Below are 20,858 nucleotides of genomic sequence, written 5' to 3'. Positions count from 1 at the left end.
GATAAGGAACAGATAGAAAATCATCAAGAAATAAATTGACAATATACTCCAAAATGTGTATGAATGTGAATATGAAATGCAAACATAAAACATCAAATATACGAGATAACCACCATACCCATAACCCCAGGACGAAAGAGATAGAGACGAAAGCAGACTAGTTTAGCTGTACTAGCTAAACCGAGATCCACCTCCACGCTAATCCCATCCCATTCCATCCACCCCCTTCTATAAAACGAGAACCTCAAACCCTAGATACCTGCGATAGATAGTAGGGAGTAGTGCAAGATCGTATCACGAGGTATTCAAGGCAGAGATGAACGGTAGAAAACAAATATGAAGATGAAATGACAGAATCACAATCAAAATCAAAATCAGAAAACAAATAACTCATGGTAGACGGAACGAATAGACATAAACGTGAACATAGGCATAGGCATAACCATCAACATGAACATGAACATAAACATGATAAATAATGAAATAAATATCAGATGAAACTTGCAACCTGAAATCAACCAAAAAGAAAACCCCATATAAACCCCCCAATATGCCACCGGTAACCGTAAAAAAACCAAAGGCATGAGAACGAGAAAAGAAAAAGAAGATGGACATGAGATCAAGAAAGAAAAAGAATGACTATCTCAGTCCACTGCAAAGAAAAGAACCAGCTTCTTTACATATTTTTTTCAATTCGGAATCCAGCACCGAAAATGTACTCCATGGCGCATCTTGTGATAGATCTTGTTTTCTCCGCTGAGTTCAAACAAGTTGATCAAGATCATGTCGTGCGAAGTAATCCAATCCACCCAGCGCCCCCAAAAAATAAACAAGGAAAAGAATGTCCGTATATCTCAAATCAGGCATAATTCATAACATCCGTAAAGCCCACATCACACAAGTTGCTAGCGTGCCATCAAGATCGTTGCATGGGTAGCAAGTGGACGGCAACCAGATCATTTAACATCAATCTGGAAAGCCTTCCACTTGCCCCCAGTCGTCCGGCAGCGCGGACATCCCCTAGCACTGGGGTAACTTGTCGGACCCGGAGGTGGAGCATTGTTCAGCGAACCATTGCCGGGACTGCGGAAAGAGGCTGGTGGACTGGAGATGAACATGGGGACGCACTCGCGACACACGCCGCAAATACACTCCGTACAAGCGTAGCACTCATTCAACGCCCAGGGTCGCTTGCAGTGTGCGCAATAAATCTGAACATCGTTATTGCGGAATGACGCAGGCGTGGGGTTTGAGAAGCGGTGGTGCTGGCGTTGTTGGGAGAGTGGTGGAATGAGATTCAACACGGGACTGGAGTCGGAATTGATAGAGCGCGCGATGCCGGATGTTGATGAGGGGAAATTCTTCCCCGAGGCAGATGACATAGAGTCCAGAGATGATTCAATAGATGGGAATGGTTCCAGGTCACTGTCGCGACCACGATGGCCCTCAAAGGGTGGAGGAGTGAGCGACTTGTGTAATGGCGAAGCTGCATATGAATGAGGTGGGAACTGTCGGTGCGATGATAATGGCGGAAGCCCTGAACCTGATTGGAAAGCTGGAGGTAAAGAAGACCGGTTCTTGAGTCCCGAGGGTGCAGATGTCACGTTCGCAAGCAGTGGAGCGATCGTTGGGGATTGACCAGCCTGGAAATTAATTTCCATCCTGTCAATCATCATGGGATCGCTAGCCTGGGTGTCGCCGAAACTGACCTCGGAATACCGCTCATCATCAGCTTCCGTCGCGGATGTAGCCGCTTCGATGAGATCCTCCCAGCGCTTGCCCTGTGCCCACGCGGCAGTCTGCGGCTCTGCGGATAGGGCCTTGCGATCGCCGAGACTCGGACGCCGGCCGAATTCCTTTGATTTCGGGCGGTCGTGCTTGGGTTTGCGGGCCGACTGCGTAATGGACGATTTGCGCGGGCGGGAAAGCTTGTCTCGTCGCTGGATCGGGGGAAGAGTCGAGGAGCGACCGGGGGGAGAGTGATTGAGAATGGACGGAAGGAGTTCCCGCGGGCGGGGCGAAGAAAATGGCGGCAGGGATTCTTGTTTGAAGTGGTCGCGCAGCGATGGGAGTTCAATGGAAGAGCGCATACGGCCTTGGTGAATATCGGTGTCTGAGTGGGTGTCCTGTGGGGTAGAGAGAGCGCGGGGGAAAACGTTAGTCAACTGTGTGAATTATCTGGAGAATCGCGGGGAGGACCACAGAATGAAGAAAAGGGAGCAGAAAAGTACATACCATATCAGTATCCCAGTCGGAGGCCAGACGGTGGTGGTGCAATTGAGCGAGCGCAACGGCGGCGGTCGCAGCGGCGGGGTGGGGTTCATCGAGAGCTCGAGGGGTGGCCGGAGAGCTGGGATCAGCAACGTAGATGTCTCTATCCGCGATGTCTGCGAGTAACCGTTAGCAAAGGGGGGAAGAACCATTGAGAATATTAGGAGCGCAATCTTACCATGACCGTGAGGACGACGAGGACGAGCTGGTTCTGGCGGGGACAAGTGCGCACGTTGATCGGGCGGGGTGGTGACCATTAGCAGGAAGCTCTCCTCGGTAGCCGGGAGCTTCGGGATGTAGTGGTTCGGATGCGCACGTCGGATGTGCTCCTGCATGGAGCGATAGCGCTTTTCCTGTGGGCCATGGTTAGCTACATGGAAGCTTTCGATCTGGACGATCTCGAATTAATAGTATGGGGGAATAGTATTCCCCCATCGCACTCCTCAACCCTCCCCCGTCTCGATGGTGATAAGGTGGGGCCCTCGTAATTGAATGATGCTCGAGGAGGAGGGGGGAAGACTGCAAAGGCGAGGGAAAACCAAGAAAATGAAAGTGAAACTTACTCCTGTACATCGCTTGCGACAACTAGAACCGTCGTTATTTTTCAAGGGACAAATGACTTCATTGTTGGCGTCGGTGACCGAGAACGAGCTCGTCAGCGAGCTTCGAGGAGGCATGGTGCATATGTGCTCTCCCTTCTTCTATGTCTCTCTCTCTTGTGTCGCACTCGGATCTGTCTTTCGGGTCTCTCTTAGTTTGTGCGGGGGGAAAGTGTTAGCGGGGGGGTTGTATGGTGAACAAGATGACCCCGGAGAGAAGTATATATACGTCGAGGACAAAGGAAATGAAGACGAGGATCCCAAAGGGAGGTCAAAAAATAGCCTTGAATCTGGTGGGTGAGGAGAGAGAAAGGAAGAAAGGATGAACGAAAGCGCGGCTCATTGAGTGGCACAGGACGGGACTGGGTAAGCTGGAAAGCTAACGAGGAGTACAATTCAAACTTACCGAGCGGTTACAACCAGGTTCTCCGGACTTGAATTATGGAGAGAGAAGAACTAAAAGAAGACCGAGTCTCTTCGGTGATCGAGGGAAATAGGAAAACTTCGTAATTACCGTACCGAACGGTAATTACCCAGTCCCTGCTTCCATGGTATTTTATTTGCTTGTTCGTCCCCCAGGCACAGCTGAAAATTTGATTTCCCCCCCCCCCCCCCCCCCTTCATAATCAAACTATCAGGATCTAATAGGATCTAGGATCCTCAGCTCGAGGCCCGCCCTAGCTAGGATGGGCGTTGCCCGCATGCATGATGTACATATGCGTAGAGGTACCGTACTCCGGCCCTTTAAAATATCCACCCTAATCGGAGAGCTGGGAAATCGTGCGTACGGTCATTTTACGCTTCGGAAAGCCCGGTGGAACGCCGGACGAAGAGAGCTGGGAGATCAGCTTTTTTTTGGTCAGTTGGATTTTGGCTACCTTCAGCTTGCTAACAGGTTCTTTCTATATTTTCTCTGTCTGGTTGTCCTGTATATAGTGGGTGGTTACAATTCGCCCCCTCTTCTCCTCGATAAGAGCTGACGGGGAAAGAGGTTACGATAGGCGCTATCAGCGGCCCCTCCGAAGCTCTCCCCAGCTCTCAGAAGCTCTCGAAATTCCAGAAGCTCTCGAGCGAAGGAGGGGAGCTCCGGGTGGCAAAGGCCTTAGCGCCACGTTAACTTACCGTATTACCCGTACCCGGCTCACCGGAGATACGGTAAAGTATACGGACACAGTACTGGATACTTGAGTACAAGGATACAATGACTTTCAGAAGCTAGAAATAGCTTCATAAAAGGAGAATGAGAGAATAGACCCCAATTAAAATAGAGATTGAGATTCACAATGAGCATTGCACAAAGAGTTTATTTCTGGTAACCCCCAACGACACAAAGGGAACGGAGATCCTCAATCGTCTCAGGCCACAGCTAGGGCCTGGTGCCGATACCGAGGCTGGCTCGTGAAGTACCGGTTTCAAGCACCAGGCCTCCTACATCAAGACATGAGCAGAATCTTAACGTAGTGACCCTAACATAGTTACCCTATACTAGACCCCAATTCACAACAATCAACGTCAATTATTCTCCCTCAATCTCCCCTCTCCAATCCCTCCCAATATATATACTCCCTCCGGCCTTGCCCGTCCAGCTCCAACTTTAAATTCCCGCACCGTATCGTCAGGTAATACACCTCCAAAGTCCGGCTCACGCTGAGTTTAACCGACTCCACCAGCACGGGGCACATGCCGATGAAGAGCATACCAAAGCAGCATGATTGGCTTTTCCATCTGGACAGTGGAGGCCAATTCTCCCAATTATCTACATCTTGATTGGTGGGCGGCCATCTTCGGCAAGGGCGCCATCCCGGATGGGGATGGTCGTGCAGGAGGGGGAAGGAGGAATTGCGAGGAAGGGGAAATTTTAGAAAAGAAAACTCTACTTTTCCGACTTTCTATCGTTGGTACCGAGTACAAGTTTATTCTAGTGAAGTATATACTTGACACTTTGTGCAGTGGTTTTTTTTTTTTCTTTTTAAGCTATTTCGTTCGGAGCTAGGTTTATTCTTAGTCTGGCAATTGCGGTCGCAATTCCCTTATTCCCCATCTTCTGTACTCCGTACAAGACTAGTACTTACTCTGTCTTATCGCTCCTCCTCCTTGGTGGTGGGGTGGTCCCGAAACGGCGGAGCGGAGATCTGTCACGGTGGGGATTTGGCGCCGTTCTCGGTACGACGTTACTGTATGGTGTGCGTATCTGGGAAGCTTTATCGCCTAGTTCTTGTTCTAGTTACTACGGTAGCTATGGGCAGTCAGCTACTATATCTAGGCTAGCTTTACTAGGTAACTACTGCACTGTACTTGAACTAACCACTAACGCTCGTGTGTCTATTTGGGGAAGTACCCACGACGGTTATCAATCTGGTCGTTAAGGAAAGTTGCCCCAATAAATGGACAGTACCACCAGTCCAATTTTTCAGATCTGGATTTTGAGATCTAGTGCAGGTCTCGATTGTACCACAGATGCAAGGATTGCTTATTTCTTCTTCCATGCTACTCCCGAGCACCAGGTTCAAAACTCGGAGGTTGCCCGAACATCTTGTTGAACCTCTGAGAGAGACAGTACCTAAATATAGATGAACTACAATACACACTGCAATGCGGCCTATGTTTCAGAAGCGTATTTCACATTATTCAAGCACATATCTCGATTGATCTTGCGTACGAGGCAACTTGTCCCGCCATTTCGTTCAATACATTAACCATACCATCGCTCCATGCAGCTTTACCGGAGGGGTGAGTCTGAAACAGATTTCGACGTTATACAGCTCCATCTGTAGGGTATCGTATATGCAGGATCTTTCCTTCTTGCCCTCCCTGCAGATTCGACATACCAAACGTGTCGCAGAAACGCAGGGTCCAGCGACTATCCCCAAGCAACCCAATTCTCGCCACTATCGAGGGGCTTACCGCAATGGCAGCTCGTGATCCCCATCAAAACTCGACATGCAGCGCGTCGGAAAAAAAGATCTGACAAGGCTCGTAGGGAGCTCAAACAAAACAAATCCTTCAAAGCCCCTTCAGCCCTGTAACTCAGCCAGAAATCTCCTCAAGAGGCGGCGTCATCAACCCATCCGCAACCTGCACACCCTCAAACTTCGTGCTCTGATCTACCCCCGCAAAGAAAAGCACCACCGCCTCTGCCGCAGCCTTGGAATCATCATCATCCTGCTCTCCAGCAACCCTTGAAACATTAATCTGGCCATCATACTCATCAATCACAGCCTTAGACCAGCCCATCCGCCGCCCGAATGCCCGCGACAACTCGCTGTTCCCAAAAGTATCGAATTCAAAATGACCCTGATACGTCAGGATTCGACCGGGGTAGTACAGTCCCTGGATTGGACAGGCCGCGCTCGAGCCAATGTTAATCCACGGCGTTGGCAGAGAGACGGATGTCTCTCCTGCAGAGGTAGCTGCCGCGACGGCCTGTGGAGTGGGAAGCACTTGATCGCCGTGAATTAACTGGATGCGAAAGGGTCCTTTGGAAGACACCCGGGCTAGCGGTGGGAAGTGCGCGGTGAACGCAGGGTCCAGGGTGATAGGGTGAATACCCATTTCAAAGCCCGTCGTTGCGGGCTGGACGTTGAACGTGTTGTTTATGTTCTCGCCGCTCGTAGACGGGGAAAGTAGTGCTTGCGCGATAATTTGGTGGCCGAAGCAAGACCCGAAGATCTTCACTAGCGGGTACTTTGCATAAACCGTTTGAATGAACGATTGTACATCCGCGATCCATGGGAACGGGTCATATGCCGACGCGGCAGATCCAGTAATCAGGATGGCGTCGATGACACCGAAGGGTCCATTTTGGGACTCGGTCGACGTACGTGGGTGTGCGCGGAGTGAGTCGAGAGGGGGCAGTGAGCCGCCGACGGCATCAAAGGCCGTGATGTGTACGGCTAGAGGGTCTTGGAGGGGGGTCTCGGCTTGTTCGTTGATGCGGGTTGCGGCTGCTTGGAGGAGGACGCGGAATTGGGAGCTGTAGAGGCCGCGTTTGGCGTAGACGGGGAGACAGGGGACGTCGGTGTCTAGGACCGCGACATGGATGCGGTGCGGGGCCATGTGCTGGATTGCGGAGAGATGGAGATGTGCCGCGTTAGAGGGGGAAGGTATAGATGTGATAGATGTGTATATGATGGACGATCAAGGTGTTCAATGAGGAAATAGTATGGAATTGACTACGATTCTAAAACTGTTCACAGAGGACTGTTTTCAAAGAGATTGTTGGATGAATCACCGGGCTGGCGAGCCGATTGTCGTTGATAGGGCGTCGGACCGCATCCGAATGCCTGATAAGGACGTTCTGGTGGTTCTCGTGAGTAATCTGGTGGGGTGGCACCCCGAAAGAGGAAGCTCAATCCTGATTTGCATTGGCCAGAGTTTGGGGCCTCGCAACAGGGTCCGATTTTGTTAGTCATTGGAGGTTAAACCGAGGGGATAGAAGTGAACCGCTACTAGGCTTGCTTGTCAATCGTGAGTCGTAGTTTGGAGGGGGATTTGAAGGGTCGGCATTCTTATTCAATAGGTGGCTATCATCAAGGTAAAATGTCACGGCACAGCTAGGCACACGTAACCAGATAGGTTAAAGGACCAAATATGACAGAATTCATGTTCTGGAATGCCCAGAACCAACATAAGTAGCAGACAATGTTCCAACATGGCGATTAAAGAAGCACGTCCTCTTTGAGCGATGAAAGAGGCATAATCATTTGCACATATGTGAGAGCGGAGGGTATTAGAGGAATCTAGTCTCTTTTTCACCGTATGTTGTCAAATTCTAAGAGTTACAAAGATCCATTTAGTCTTATACACGGCGAGGGGTCCAGAGCGAACCCTACTATACTTAACAGAGACACCACAACCATAGTAATAAGCAGCCAATGAGAATTATCCAAGTAAGCCTAATTGACAATATGCAACGACCATCTTATCTTTCACATTTATCAGATCTAATTTCTTCTCGCCCGAGAAGGTAAGCACCCCTTAAGACTCAAAAATCAACCAGCCAACCACGAGCAGTGTTGGATGATGCAGGACGATCGTCCACCATCTACAGTAGAGACTAGATGCTCAACGGAATGTTCGAATATGGGGGAAACTATAATTATCGGCCGAGTGGTTTCTGAAGAAAGTTGCCCACGTAATCGAGATGTTGCTCTGTTGATGTTTAGCTAGTTCCATAAATTCTGGAAATATCGGGCTGTCGGGTTAGTGCCGACCAGCCGGGTCGTCTTTGTTTGATCTTTAATTCAACATCTCAAGTACGATTATTGACCCCCAACCAACCAACTGCATATATGTGACTTGCAGGTTATACTAACATTTAGAAATATATTTATTTCTACAGCGAAAGACAACTATCCGTCTTGGTTGTTCTCTTCCTGCAGCAATCTACATCCTCCAAGTCCCCAAGCGCGGTCGCATCACAACATCGACCCCCGCCAATTGCGCCATCCCCCGCCCAAGTCTCCCAATCAACTCCTATCATCCAGTCAAGCGCAGTCTCCAAGGGCTTGTAACTCCATTCGCCATGAATTTCGCAATGCTGTTCCGCCCTTCAGACCCGTGAAACCCGTTTCACCCTATTGGAATTCCAATTCGCCATGCCTCATCCTATGAGAGTGTGGATCGCAACCCTCGCACGCCATACTGGCTACTCGATTCCTCACCTCGGATTACCGTCACAAGGAAGACGACATTCCATCTCATCATTCAAATCTCGGCCGGGACTGTCACATTATAAATAGGACTAGCGCCTCCATTGACTTGCAATATTCACTACATAATTTCAAGCCTCTTTTTCTTGCATCCCCCAAAAGCATCTTCGTTTGCATTTCGCGTCCATCATGGCTCCCGCTCTTACAGATGCGCTTCCTACAGCGCCCCATAACCTGGCCAGTTCTGCCCCGCTGGATATCTTCCCCGATGGCTTGAAGACGACAGGCCAACACCCCCCGCTTTACGATCACATTGTGCCCTTTGATGGCTTCCCCCGCGAGATCACCGGCCCGACGGTGTGGAAGGCTGAGGATTACCGCGAGAACCCGGAGAAGTGGACGCACAGATTCACCGAGGAGCAAGTGGAGGAGCTGAGTACTGCAGCGGATGCTTTCCTTGCTTCCAAGACGCCCCTCACTGGTATCTCCAAGGTAGGTTTCACGGCCAGGCCGAGGTACATGATTCAGTTAGCTAACGCGACATAGTCCAACTTTAATCTGCCCAAACTTGCGGAGTACTTGGAGGCTCTGCGCAAGGATATCATTGATGGGAAGGGATTTATTCTATTCAAGGGTTTCCCCGTCGAACAATGGGGCAACCACAAGTCTGCCGTCGCATACATGGGCCTGGGCACCTACCTGGGCTATTTCGTCAGCCAGAATAGCCGCGGCCACGTCCTTGGTCACGTCAAGGATCTGGGCGAGGACTCGACCCAGATCGACAAAGTGCGCATCTACCGCACAAACGCTCGGTATGTCCTGCGAGCTTCCCTCAGATTCACTCTGTCTGGACGATCTTCTAACCGTTTGCCAACAGTCAATTCTTCCACGCCGACGACTCCGACATCGTGGGCCTCCTCTGCATTGCCAAAGCCCTGGAAGGCGGCGAATCCGACATCGTCTCCTCCCACCACGTCTACAACACCCTAGCCATCGAACGCCCCGACGTCCTCAAAACCCTCACCGAACCAATCTGGTACTTCGACCGGAAAGGCGAAACCAGCAAAGGCCAAGACGAATACATCCGCACAAGCGTCGTCTACCTCGAGCGCGGCGAAAACGGCCGTGTCTACACAAAATGGGACCCCTACTACGTCCGCTCTCTCGCCCGATTCTCCGACGCAGGAATCATCCCTCCCCTCTCCGACGCCCAGCAGGAAGCCCTGAAGGTGCTGGAAGAAACCTGCAATCGTCTCTCGCTGCATATGATTCTGGATGTGGGCGATATTCAGTTTTTGGCCAATTCGCATATTTTGCATGCCCGCACGTCGTATACGGATCATGCCCCGCCTACTCCCAGACGTCATCTTATGCGGCTGTGGTTGGCGACGCCCGAGAGTGAGGGTGGTTGGAAGTTGCCGTTTTGGGATAGTAATGAGAAGAAGAGGGGGTGGTATTCAGGTGGATGATCAGCCGCCTGTTGCGCCGTTGGACGCGGAGTAGGAGCTGGCTGATGTGATGATATAAATTATGTTATAATGATACCTTTATTTCTTTTTGCACTTTCGGTACAGTCTTCGTAAATGGAATGCTCTGCTGCGTGGATGTCGCCTGATGGAAATGGTAAACAAATAAACCTACTAGGTATTCGCAATTACTATAGAATCAGGCTACACCTATTATTCTCTTCTCGGAACTTTATCTCTATACGCTAGGTAACTATTGACAGAACATAGAGCCTTGTTCGTAAGGTTGGCTGGTAGCCTTGCTGATGCGTGCTTAGGCGCATCCCATAACAAATGCACAACTAGGTATACCTCCTTCATAGCCAATGGGAGCTTTTGATTTTGGAGCGTACGAAAGAATTTGCGCCAAATACCTATTTCATAGAGAATAACTTGTACAATGTTGTAAAATGCATACAATAAGGTTGCACTCGGTGTACTGATTTGAACTGGAGAAACCCCCACGGACACGATATATATTGCTACCTATACGGTCGCTGTCCTGGGGGTAGATCAACCTTGGAAGATCTCATCACGAAGGGAATGGATAATTGGAATACAATTGTCCCCCACTTGGTTCCTGATCTCCAATGCTTTTTTCTTAAACCGTAAATCAATACTATCTAACATGGTATTCGCCGCATTGAATCTCTAGACCAACAAGCCGTGCGGGGATATGGAGGCCCCAGACACCACGTGACTACTACTGAGAAGGCGATGTCCCGAGACGGGGACCAGAACTTACTAGCGATGGAAGCCACGATGGACTCGAATCTTGACCCCAGCATCTGCAGCGCTGATGATACCGCGACGATGACACCGCGAGTCCCTTTGAGACGACCCCGCATACGGAAGTCTCGAGGGCGTGGCCTGAGGACTACGAAGGGCTGGTGAGTGAATACCGTACCTTGCTTGCGGCACGTATGTTATGCATTGCCTAATACGATTGTTGTAGCATAACATGTCGGAAAAGACATTTGAAATGTGATGAAGTCAAGCCGATATGTGGTCCTTGTGCGAGAAAGGATAAGCTCTGCGATTATGCTACTCCGGCTAGTCGTAGCGTTAATCCTCCGGCGCCAGACAAGGAAAATACAGAGGCTGTGGCTGCGACAGGCACGCCGCAGCCGGTGCTTGCTGCAGAGGAAGAGCCTCACATTCCAAGAGGCTCGGGCCCCGGTCCTGTAACTGACGAACATACCGAACCGATTGATGTATCATGGCCCACCTCGGGTGCAATTAGCACCCTGCCTAACACAGACTTGCTTGACCATTCATCAGCCAATGACCTTGTGTCAAACCACAGCCCAGTCGCATACCAACATAGCTATCTATCACCATCAAATGCGTCATTTGCGGCAGTGCAATGGTTTGGTCTTCTAGCAAGCGATGCAGCTCGGGATAGTCCACATTTGGCGAACCATCCTCATTTTCGGTCGACTCAAATATTGACCTTTGACCATTCTGGGGCTGAGGGTTCCGAAGAGCCTAGTTCACTTCAACGTGCGACTCAAGTTTTGGATAGCCCTCATGCTAGCAATGCAACCTATGGCTCGGCGGATGTATCAAGTACGTTAGACGAAGAGAAAATCTGGCAGTCACCGAAGGCGATCGAGCTTTTGCCAGCTGAGCAAACATTATTTGAACATTTTGTGCACCAGGTGTGCCCATGGGTAAGTAGCTGATGCACTTTCCCTCCGTATTCCAGACTAACTGGTCCTGTATAGATTGATCTATTTGATACAACCACACAGTTTTCGACATTCGTCGCGCACTTAGCGGTACATCCATCTTTCTTTTGCAAAGAATTACCCGCCCACATTATTGACTCACTTTTATAGATACATAATGCTGGGTTGATGAATGCCATCCTCGGTCTCGCATCTCGCCACCTAGCTCTTAACCCTCGACTGGATAATGAAAACATGCCCAATAAAGAGGAAGCCGCACTTCAATATTACTACCAAACTCTACACTACGTTCAAAAAGCGATGCAATATTCCAGCTACAAGACGAGCTTGGAGCTCCTCGCAACCACTCTGATAATCTCCGCGTACGAGATGCTCGACAACTCCACAAATGACTGGGAGCGGCATCTGGAAGGCGTATTCCTGATTCAGCGATCCCAAACCATCCACGGCGAGTGTGGGGGACTCCACTCTGCTGTTTGGTGGGCATGGCTTTGCCAGGATATCTGGGCTGCTTTTCGAGAGAAACGCAAGACTCTTACATTTTGGGTTCCTCAAAAACCACTCTCCTCTCTATTACCCCACGAACTCGCTATGCGATCGATCTATATCACGGCGAAGGTGATCAGTTATTGTGCGGATGTCAGTACGAAAGAGAATATTCAGAGTCGAATTGATGAGGGGATGCGTCTTTGCACTATGCTTGATGACTGGCGTCGACATTTGACTATCGAGTTCACTCCACTGCCGCTTGGCCCGCGCGATCGCGCAAAATGCTTTCGGCCAATCTGGATTCGCCCCGCTGCGTTTGGTAGGTTCTCAACGTTGATAATGCAAAGTACATGCTAATGAGATCGTACAGGGGTGGCAATGCAATTTTTCAATGTATCGAACCTCCTATTGCTTGCCCATGAGCCTAGCTTAGGAGGGCTTGACGAGTTCATTGAACGACAAAGTGTCATAAAGCGTTGCATTGATGATATTGGTGGCATTGCAATGACCTTGACGGATAATGCGTCAAGCTTAATGTCATCGCAAGCCTTATTCATAGGTGTGTGACTTACGATCCAAGATGGGAGAAGTTGTGCTGACTACATAATAGCTGGAATGTTTACCCAAGACACTCAGACACGATGGGCAATAGTGGAGCTTCTTGATCTATGTCGGGACCGAACTGGCTGGCCAACTAGGTCTTTGGGCAATGAGCTGCAACACATATGGGAAAGGCATGGGCCTTTGACGGGTAGTCCGGCTGGATGAGCATCAGTGTTTTAGGAATTTTTGTGGAACGGATATTATGATGTATTGCTATTGTTCTATTATTAGATGACGAAATCCGTTATATACCCAGCAATGCACCCTTTACATCTGCTCTTAATTGAACCCGCCACAATTTATGCTCATTCAAAGCAAATATCTCGCCACCTTTTCCGAAGCAAAAGTTCGCAATACCACCCTCAATCAAGATACGTCCTAAGAGAACACCGCCGGGTGACCAAACATTAATTCCATCCCCACAGCCACTGTAAACGTTGCCGTTGCAATCACATTTGATTCCGTCCGGAATGCCTTCAGCTGCCATAGCAAATAGTCTTCGATTAACAAGGAACGGCTCTCCATGTATTTTCGTAACATCGAAAGCATAACTTGGAATGAAAGTCAGCAAGACCCCCCAGACAAACTTGTGGCGGGCGCGGGAATTTTCATATCTTACATAGACGAGACACGCTGATCATTGACAGTACCGTCGCCATGAACTCGGTCTGTGTCGGTGATGTATACTGCCTTCTCATCGGGCGAGAAACAGATACCATTCGGCCTCCCAAATCCATCAGCCACAGCCCGGATCGCCCCAGTATCGGGACACCACCTATACACCTGGTTAGGCAGACTAGGTGTGGGTCGATAGCCCTGTTCGAAGCCGTAGATGGGATCGGTGAACCAGACAGATCCATCCGAGTGCACAACCACATCATTAACAGAGTTGAAAGGCCGATTTAGGAAATCTGCTTTCAAAAGCTCGGTCTGGTAAGGGGGTTCTGTGGACATCCGATACAGTCCACTGGGTTCGGTCATGGATCCTTGGGCGCAAAACAGAACATGATTTTTGCCATAGTTTATTCCTCCATTTCCCATGGGGATAGGAGGAGTGATCACTTTACAGATAACTGGTTCTGTATTCAGATCCACGCGTGTAATGTGAACCTTTTGGTTCCCGTCGGAATCGATGCATCGGTTGCTGGTAATATATAGGTTGTTGGTATCGGGGAAGAAGACTCCAGCCTCGTGAGCGAAGGGATAGTCTTGGTTCTCTGCTAAGAGCGCCAACGTTGGTGATGAACCAACAATTGTGTTGAATTGCGGGCTGTGCGACTCGAATGGTTGGCTCATGATTTGATTCTCGTGGGATGCGTCTAATATCGAATTGGATTTGCGAAGTTATGGCTGAAGGTAGATGGAGGAGCGATGACTGAAGCTGGTTCACGATAGGGCTATTATTGTCTCAAAAGAAGCAGATCAATATTCATAGATGACGAATGAAATTTGGAGGGAACTCATCACCGCGTAGAGAGGCCTATTTGGACACTCTGAGAAAGGCCGATGGCGGGGCAGCTTCAATGCTCGTCTCGGGGCCATGGTACCCCCACTATGGCCCAATTTGTTTATTCTAAGCGCCCTGCATTTCGAGATAGATCGGCAAATGTAGTATTATGATGATGGACCGTACGACTCATTATTATTCTGTGGAGACATATTTAAATCCTTCGAGAAAGCCCAGTCTACTACCCACAACAAACAAATCTCACCCGCAAAATGTCTTGGAAAGAGTCCAACTGCCATAAGCGTATTCTGCGCGATGCAGAAGCCGGTGGCTACGGAGTCATCGCTGCGATCGCATACAATATCGAACAAGTGCTTGGCCTTGTAAAGGCTGCAGAAACAGCACATTCACCTCTAATCATCCAATTCTTCCCCTGGGCTATCGAAGCTACCAATGGCTTGTTGATCCGCACCGCTGCGGACGCCGCGAAACGTGCAAGCGTACCCATCAGTATTCATCTCGATCATGCGCAGTCAGAAGACATCATCAAGCGCGCAGCAGAGCTACCATTCGACAGTATCATGGTCGATATGTCGCACTATGATAAGGAGGTCAACCTATCGAAGACGCGCGAGCTGGTACAATATTGCAACGAGCGACAGAAAGTTACCGAAGCGGAGCCCGGTCGCATCGAAGGAGGGGAAGATGGAGTCATGGATACCGCAGGACTGGAAGCTTGTATGACTACGGCTGAGGAGGTTGACGAGTTTGTTGCTACCGGCGTGGATGTTCTTGCACCTGCGTTTGGTAATGTCCATGGTGAATATGGGTCACGCGGGCCCCAGTTGGACTTTGAAAGGTTAGTTGAAGATTCTACGCACTGCGGGGATGCCTTTAATGCTAACTTGGACATAGATTTGAGAAAATTCGCCAACAGGCAAAGGGGCGTGTCAACCTTGCTCTTCACGGCACTAATGGGTTTGAGCCAGAACTGATGAAGCGCTGCGTGGCTGCTGGTGTCACAAAGATCAATGTGAACCGACTGGTACTGGATGATTATTACGAGCACCTTCGAGCAAATGTAGACAAGATGCCACATACTCAGCTGATTGAGGAAGGTATTCAAAAGGTGGCAGACCTAACCATCAAGTGGATTGAGATTAGTGGATCTGCTGGAAAGGCATAGAGGGATACGGATATAATGGCAAATAATGGAAACAACACTTTTTGAAAAGACTGTATTCGAGAGGTGGGCTCCGTAAGATTGAAAATGTACTCACCTTAGTCTTATTCTCTAAAATTGAGGCCGGCGGTTAGGAAGCTTAACCAGTACAGGGAAGCTTCTGCGAGTGTAACTTACAGTAGTCTCAGACGTGAGCTGAATCTTGGTACTTTAGCTGCGCATCTTGACGTAGACAGTGAAGACTCATATAGAAAGGCTTATTATGTTTGTTGCTCTATTCGATTTTATTGGCAAAATAACGGATCAAATTTGGGAATGATCCAAAGATATGGATTCCAAAGTCTATCGAATATGATCGCAAAAAAAAAGACATGGCAACATCGGCTACTGCAGATTACTGTACATTCCACCATCAGCCAACACACCCGTGGCGTTTACATAACGGCTCATCTCCTCGCAAGCCAAGAAAACAGCAGGGCCCGCCATATCTTCGGGGTCGCCAATGCGACCGAGAGGAATACGCGCTTCCAGGGCAGCTTTCTTGGTAGGGTTCTTCATGTCGTGGTCGGCCAGCTGGGTCGCGATGGTGCCAGGCATCAAGGCATTGCACCGGATCTTGTCCTTTCCAAGAGAAATCGCCATGGACTGCATCATCGACAAGATTGCAGCTTTTGTAGGAGTATAGTGGGTTTGCAAGCCACCGCCTAGTAGAGCACTGACAGAGGAAATTCCGATGATCGAACCGCCATGTCCTTGTTTTACCATTTGGCGAGCGGCTGCTTGACACGAATAGAAGCAGCCTTTAATATTGACGTCCACGCTGTGATCGAGGAGAGACGGTTCAATTCTAATACCTTGTCAGCACTGTATTTAACTGCAAACAAATGAGATCCATCGCGTGCTGGACCGCGGCTGGTCTGCGGAAATGCTACTCACGTCAGGAATTCTGCTTGCTTGAACACCCCGGCATTGGCAACAAAGATATCCAATTTTCCCCATTCAGACACAGCTTCATTGACCAAGTCTGTGCTAGTCTGTGGATTGGTCACATCGCCTGCAAGTTCTAAGATCTTGCCAGCTTTGATTCCCTTGTTCTCGATTGCCTTGACTTCTTCGATAAGACTGTGGCGATGCGCATCATCTTTAGGAAGGCCTAGATGATTGACAGCGACATTGCAGCCTTGTGTGATGAAAGCCAACACTATCGCACGACCAATTCCGGTTGTTCCACCGGTAATTGCGGCAGTCTTGCCTTTGAGAAGGTTCCACGCAGGCAGGGCAGCCATTGTCGAGAAAGTATGGCGATTCTGACAAGAATTCGGAGATTTCACTGAAGAGAAAAGAACAAGATGCCTGGATCTTCTAACAGTTATACCATGAAGAGGAAGGAATGTTGGATGATAACAATTCTCCAGACCTTTGCCCCGCAGGCGCGTCACAATCTCGACCGGGGAAAGCTTTCACCCCCTCATTCTCTCCTCGTCAAAAGCCTAGTAATTATAACATCGAGTCCAATCGGAGTGTAGGGGGTGGATGAAGTGGGTCATTTCGTCTCGTCTCGGGGGCCGCTTCCCCAGCATCTTCGCCGTCTCGGGGGACCACCGACTCGAGCTGTTTAGAGTGGAGCATCTTGCTTGGTGCGTGATCTACAGATGACTGGCAGATGAATTGTCCCGAAGAGAAATGTCTTGTTTATAAGTCCCTCTTTGAGACTTCAATTTTCCCTCCGTGATCATTCAACTCTTCCTCGTGATATACTGTACGCATACATCCGCCAAAACATCCACTCTCACCATGTCTCCCGCCGCAACTTCCACAGAGTCTACCACTCCCCAAGCAGACACTCCCCAGACCCAAGTCACTCTGGGCGGAAAGGTGATCGCTAGTATGTGCTAGAAACTTCTCGAGAAGTGCAATGAAGACCTAGCTAATGCAATATTTACAAAGTCACCGGCGCCAACCGAGGAATCGGTCTGGGCATCGCGGAATGCTGTCTTTCTAACGGTGCTGCTAAGGTCTACTCTATTGACATTGGAGAGACTGGTGACGACTTTGCTGCTGTTGCTAAGCGTTACCCTGGCCAAATCTTTGCTCTTAATGCCAACGTAACCGAGGAGGCCACTATCACCGCAGCGATCGATAAGATAATTGAGGAAGCTGGCGCACTGCACGGCATGGTAGTTAATGCCGGTCGTACACATCACAAGGCCGCGCTTGATTTCACCAAAGAAGAGATTGAGAGCTTGTTCAATGTCAACCTCTTTGGTGCCTTTTACACGGCTCGCGCTGCCGCTCGTGCGTTCATTAAGCTCGGCATCAAGGGGTCCGTCGTCTTTACAGCTTCAATGGCCTCGTACCGTCCTAATAAGGTATGCGACCCCGGTTCCCCTCCCTCTCTCTATCTAAAATATTGATAATTTATATTTCAGCGTGTCCCCTCCACTCCTTATGGCGCATCAAAGGCCGGCGTTCGAAACATGACCCACACCTTGGCAATGGAATGGGCACAATATGGTATCCGGGTGAACAGTGTGTCTCCCGGATTGGTCAAGACTGCTATGACATACTGGGTGCCTCAGCAGCCTGACTGGGAGCAACAGCTCAAGTATTACGGTGGTTTCCCTAGGTTGGCCGAGGTCCAGGAGCTTGGGGGTGCCTACGTGTACCTTCTGAGCGATGCCGCGAGCTACACTACCTCTATTGATATTCCGGTGAACGGTGTTATTGGCAGTAAGTACTCTCAAAAGACTCGATTGAGTTCGGACAGCTGACTAACTTGAACAGTTTGCTGATCGTTTGAGTAATATTTGAAATATGAAATGTACACGATTATCTGATCGTGAATATGTTATTTACCCTCGAGATTTTCTAGTTAAATAGAATGGAGCTTCTTTGTATCTGTTACGAGTACCATCAAGTGTGTACCTGTATATTTACCTTGAAAAGTAGACAGTAACATGTTCCATCAGTTTGAAGTCCAGGTATGGGTTGAAGATTGTCTTATTAGTCCCTATCTAATCAATAAAACAAGAAATCATGCCTGAATCGTCAAACAAGACTGCCAAACGCATACTCAAACAGCCCTTTCAAGAATAAGGAAGTTAAGCTTACCTTCCGGTTAAACCGGTCCTGGTCTCCAGATTCACGCTTTTGAACCGGGCCCCCTTTTTTTTTTTTTTTTTTTTTTTTTTTTGAAAATATGGATATATTGAATGAATTGGGATGGCCATTCTACAAGCTCAGTGTAACTTCGTGCTTGTGCATGTCACTGCTAAAACTGGCAAATTTCATGGTCCCTATGTTGAAGGATATTGCGCAAACTGGCTGTCCATTCAATTAAGAGCTTTCTTTAGGTATAAATACGCTTCGTTGGTTGTTCTTGTCGTATTTTCAAACTTCCTCGGCAGAAAACTTTCTAGCGGCTTGACACAGTCTCGTCATGTTCGGTTTCCGGATTGAATCCATTTTCAAGTCCTTTCTCTGCTTCCAAAATGCTATTTCGGCCACGAGCACCACCAATAGCTGGATTTTCAGCTTTCAGTATCTTGAAGTTAGACTCGGCTTTCCAGGCCCAAGGGGAGTTAGCGGCAAAAAGTAAGTCAATCTCCTCTAAGGTGCGTTGGCTTGACTCTGGGTAGAAGGCCCATACTGTATTTTCATCAGTTAATCGCCGTTCAAATGGAAAGCAACACCAAGTGAGAACTCACCAATCGGGATACTGATAAGATTCACAGCACCAAACACGTGAAGAGTGTTCTCTCCAATGGCTCCAAAGATATAAGGAAGAGCTAAAGTAAGGGATCTGGATTATGTTAGATGGCTATTTCACTGATATCAACTTGAAAGGCTTCAAGAGACATACCCATTGCCTAAACTCCAGCCAACAACACCCCATGCATTTCCCTTCGCTCGAACCTTCAAGGGAAATATCTCAGCGGGATAGAGCCACGGGACGGTGAGCCAAGTAGCGCCGAAGATGAACGTATAAAGGTACACCATTGATGTGGCTGCAATACCCCAAGGCCCTTGATTATCCGGGTGATCCAATCCACCTCGAGCGAGACCTCCTGCGAGGAACATGGCAATGGCTTGTCCTGCCGCACCCCACCAGAGCGTCCACCGACGGCCGATTCGATCAAGAGTAAAAACGCAAAGAAGAGTTGCAAATGAGTAAAAAATGTTGTTCAATCCTGAGATCCACATTGTCTTTTGAGAATCGAAACCTGCAATTTTGAAAATTGCTTCAGGTAGATCAGTATTCTGCGAGGTGGTCAAAAAGGTGGAGGTTACTTACTCGGTGCATACATAGTCACGCCGGCAATGCCGGTCCAGCTCTGTAGAATCTGTAGCCAGATCACAAGCTGCACTCTGCGTGCTATGTGCAAATCCTCATTGCCGGTACCAAGCAACATATCGAAGTAGGTGATGTTTCCCTCGGATTCCTTCTCTAGCTCAACGATAGCTTCGATTTCTCGCATTTCGAGGATTGCCGCACGTTCATTTGCAGTGCCCCGAATGCGCTTGAGGATGTAAAGCGCTTCCTCACGACGTCCCATCATGCACAGCCAACGGGGAGATTCCGGGAAGAACCAGCATCCAGTAAGAAGAAGAAGCAACATGATAATTTGGAACGCAATTGGGAATCTCCACTGGAATTCTGACTGGCCATTGTCGATGTAGCTCAGTCCAAAGCCTAGCCAGTATGCCACAACGACGCCGACGATGTTGAGTGTGAATTCCATGGCGATAAACATTCCACGAGTCTCGTAGTCGGCAAGTTCAGAGCCATAGACTGGGACGGTCGCATTCAGTATGCCAGTTCCGACGCCATTGATCAGTCGAGACACAATCATCCAGGTGGGGTTCATTGCTGTGCATTGAAGGGCGGCACCGATAATACCCCATGCAGCACCAAACCCCAGGGACTTGATTCGACCCAATTTATCACTGACATAGCCACCCATGAAGCATCCAATCAATGTCCCGAGATAGTAGACAGAGACAATACCTCCTTGTAGTAGAGTATTTGTAACGGTGATTGATCCATTTTCTTGGTATCCCAATCCCATCCGGCGTACGTATGCAGGGGAGTCATTTACTCCACCCATCATACCTTGATCGTAGCCTTGCGAAAGGTCAGAAACTTCCCATGCAGAACAAAACCCAATAGTGGGTAACCAAAAGACTCACCGAAGAAGAAAATTGCTAGACCGGCAAGGACGTTGACCGCGATCAGGAGCCGTCGGCCCTCAATCATTGTCGCGATCTTCCATTTTGCTCGCTCGTCACTTAATCTTGATAAAATATTCAAAGAAAAAAGCTATAAGATGTTGACAAATTGAGAGTCTGTGTCGATTTGAAGAAAGAAAAAACTGCTTCTTTTCGGGGCGGGAGGAATATCCTACACCTTCTAGATCAC

The 20,858-nt window shown here is 49.0% G+C and overlaps 9 protein-coding genes across 9 annotated transcripts; 4 read left to right on the top strand and 5 right to left on the bottom strand.

The window, feature by feature from the left end:
* Window positions 1-956: 956 nt before the first annotated feature.
* On the bottom strand, window positions 957-2,948 carry rfeD (uncharacterized protein; the record flags this gene model as incomplete). The annotated part of the gene is made up of 4 exons (XM_056698917.1): window positions 957-2,126; window positions 2,236-2,387; window positions 2,450-2,624; window positions 2,835-2,948. 4 exons carry the CDS (start codon window positions 2,946-2,948, stop codon window positions 957-959), a joined length of 1,611 nt encoding a protein of 536 aa, XP_056554330.1.
* A 2,949-nt stretch (window positions 2,949-5,897) lies between these two features.
* On the bottom strand, window positions 5,898-6,926 carry N7496_005987 (type 1 glutamine amidotransferase; the record flags this gene model as incomplete). Its single annotated transcript, XM_056698916.1, has 1 exon — window positions 5,898-6,926. One exon carries the CDS (start codon window positions 6,924-6,926, stop codon window positions 5,898-5,900), a length of 1,029 nt encoding a protein of 342 aa, XP_056554329.1.
* Window positions 6,927-8,710: 1,784 nt separating this feature from the next.
* On the top strand, window positions 8,711-9,990 carry N7496_005986 (TauD/TfdA family dioxygenase; the record flags this gene model as incomplete). Its single annotated transcript, XM_056698915.1, has 3 exons — window positions 8,711-9,013; window positions 9,068-9,333; window positions 9,399-9,990. 3 exons carry the CDS (start codon window positions 8,711-8,713, stop codon window positions 9,988-9,990), a joined length of 1,161 nt encoding a protein of 386 aa, XP_056554328.1.
* Window positions 9,991-10,776: 786 nt separating this feature from the next.
* On the top strand, window positions 10,777-12,974 carry N7496_005985 (Zn(II)2Cys6 transcription factor; the record flags this gene model as incomplete). Its single annotated transcript, XM_056698914.1, has 6 exons — window positions 10,777-10,916; window positions 10,982-11,699; window positions 11,754-11,807; window positions 11,868-12,525; window positions 12,577-12,765; window positions 12,817-12,974. 6 exons carry the CDS (start codon window positions 10,777-10,779, stop codon window positions 12,972-12,974), a joined length of 1,917 nt encoding a protein of 638 aa, XP_056554327.1.
* Window positions 12,975-13,053: 79 nt separating this feature from the next.
* On the bottom strand, window positions 13,054-14,105 carry N7496_005984 (SMP-30/gluconolactonase/LRE family protein; the record flags this gene model as incomplete). Its single annotated transcript, XM_056698913.1, has 2 exons — window positions 13,054-13,360; window positions 13,429-14,105. The coding sequence occupies 2 exons, from the start codon at window positions 14,103-14,105 to the stop codon at window positions 13,054-13,056; spliced, it is 984 nt and encodes a 327-aa protein (XP_056554326.1).
* Window positions 14,106-14,528: 423 nt separating this feature from the next.
* On the top strand, window positions 14,529-15,442 carry N7496_005983 (class II fructose-bisphosphate aldolase; the record flags this gene model as incomplete). Its single annotated transcript, XM_056698912.1, has 2 exons — window positions 14,529-15,115; window positions 15,172-15,442. 2 exons carry the CDS (start codon window positions 14,529-14,531, stop codon window positions 15,440-15,442), a joined length of 858 nt encoding a protein of 285 aa, XP_056554325.1.
* Window positions 15,443-15,823: 381 nt separating this feature from the next.
* N7496_005982 (SDR family NAD(P)-dependent oxidoreductase) lies at window positions 15,824-16,725 on the bottom strand (the record flags this gene model as incomplete). Its single annotated transcript, XM_056698911.1, has 2 exons — window positions 15,824-16,286; window positions 16,376-16,725. 2 exons carry the CDS (start codon window positions 16,723-16,725, stop codon window positions 15,824-15,826), a joined length of 813 nt encoding a protein of 270 aa, XP_056554324.1.
* Window positions 16,726-17,233: 508 nt separating this feature from the next.
* Window positions 17,234-18,231, top strand: N7496_005981 (NAD(P)-binding protein; the record flags this gene model as incomplete). Its single annotated transcript, XM_056698910.1, has 4 exons — window positions 17,234-17,324; window positions 17,387-17,808; window positions 17,869-18,169; window positions 18,224-18,231. The coding sequence occupies 4 exons, from the start codon at window positions 17,234-17,236 to the stop codon at window positions 18,229-18,231; spliced, it is 822 nt and encodes a 273-aa protein (XP_056554323.1).
* A 623-nt stretch (window positions 18,232-18,854) lies between these two features.
* Window positions 18,855-20,759, bottom strand: N7496_005980 (sugar porter family MFS transporter; the record flags this gene model as incomplete). Its single annotated transcript, XM_056698909.1, has 5 exons — window positions 18,855-19,087; window positions 19,147-19,241; window positions 19,302-19,680; window positions 19,734-20,564; window positions 20,630-20,759. Coding segments are annotated over 5 exons (1,668 nt in total), but the record flags the coding sequence as incomplete, so codon positions are not given.
* Window positions 20,760-20,858: the final 99 nt, after the last annotated feature.

The sequence above is a fragment of the Penicillium cataractarum genome, assembly GCF_028827025.1.
Source record: "Penicillium cataractarum strain IBT 29864 chromosome Unknown utg000005l, whole genome shotgun sequence".
Lineage (NCBI taxonomy): Eukaryota > Fungi > Ascomycota > Eurotiomycetes > Eurotiales > Aspergillaceae > Penicillium > Penicillium cataractarum.
Note: the sequence above shows the minus strand (reverse complement) of the source record. Positions and strands in the feature narration are given on the sequence as shown.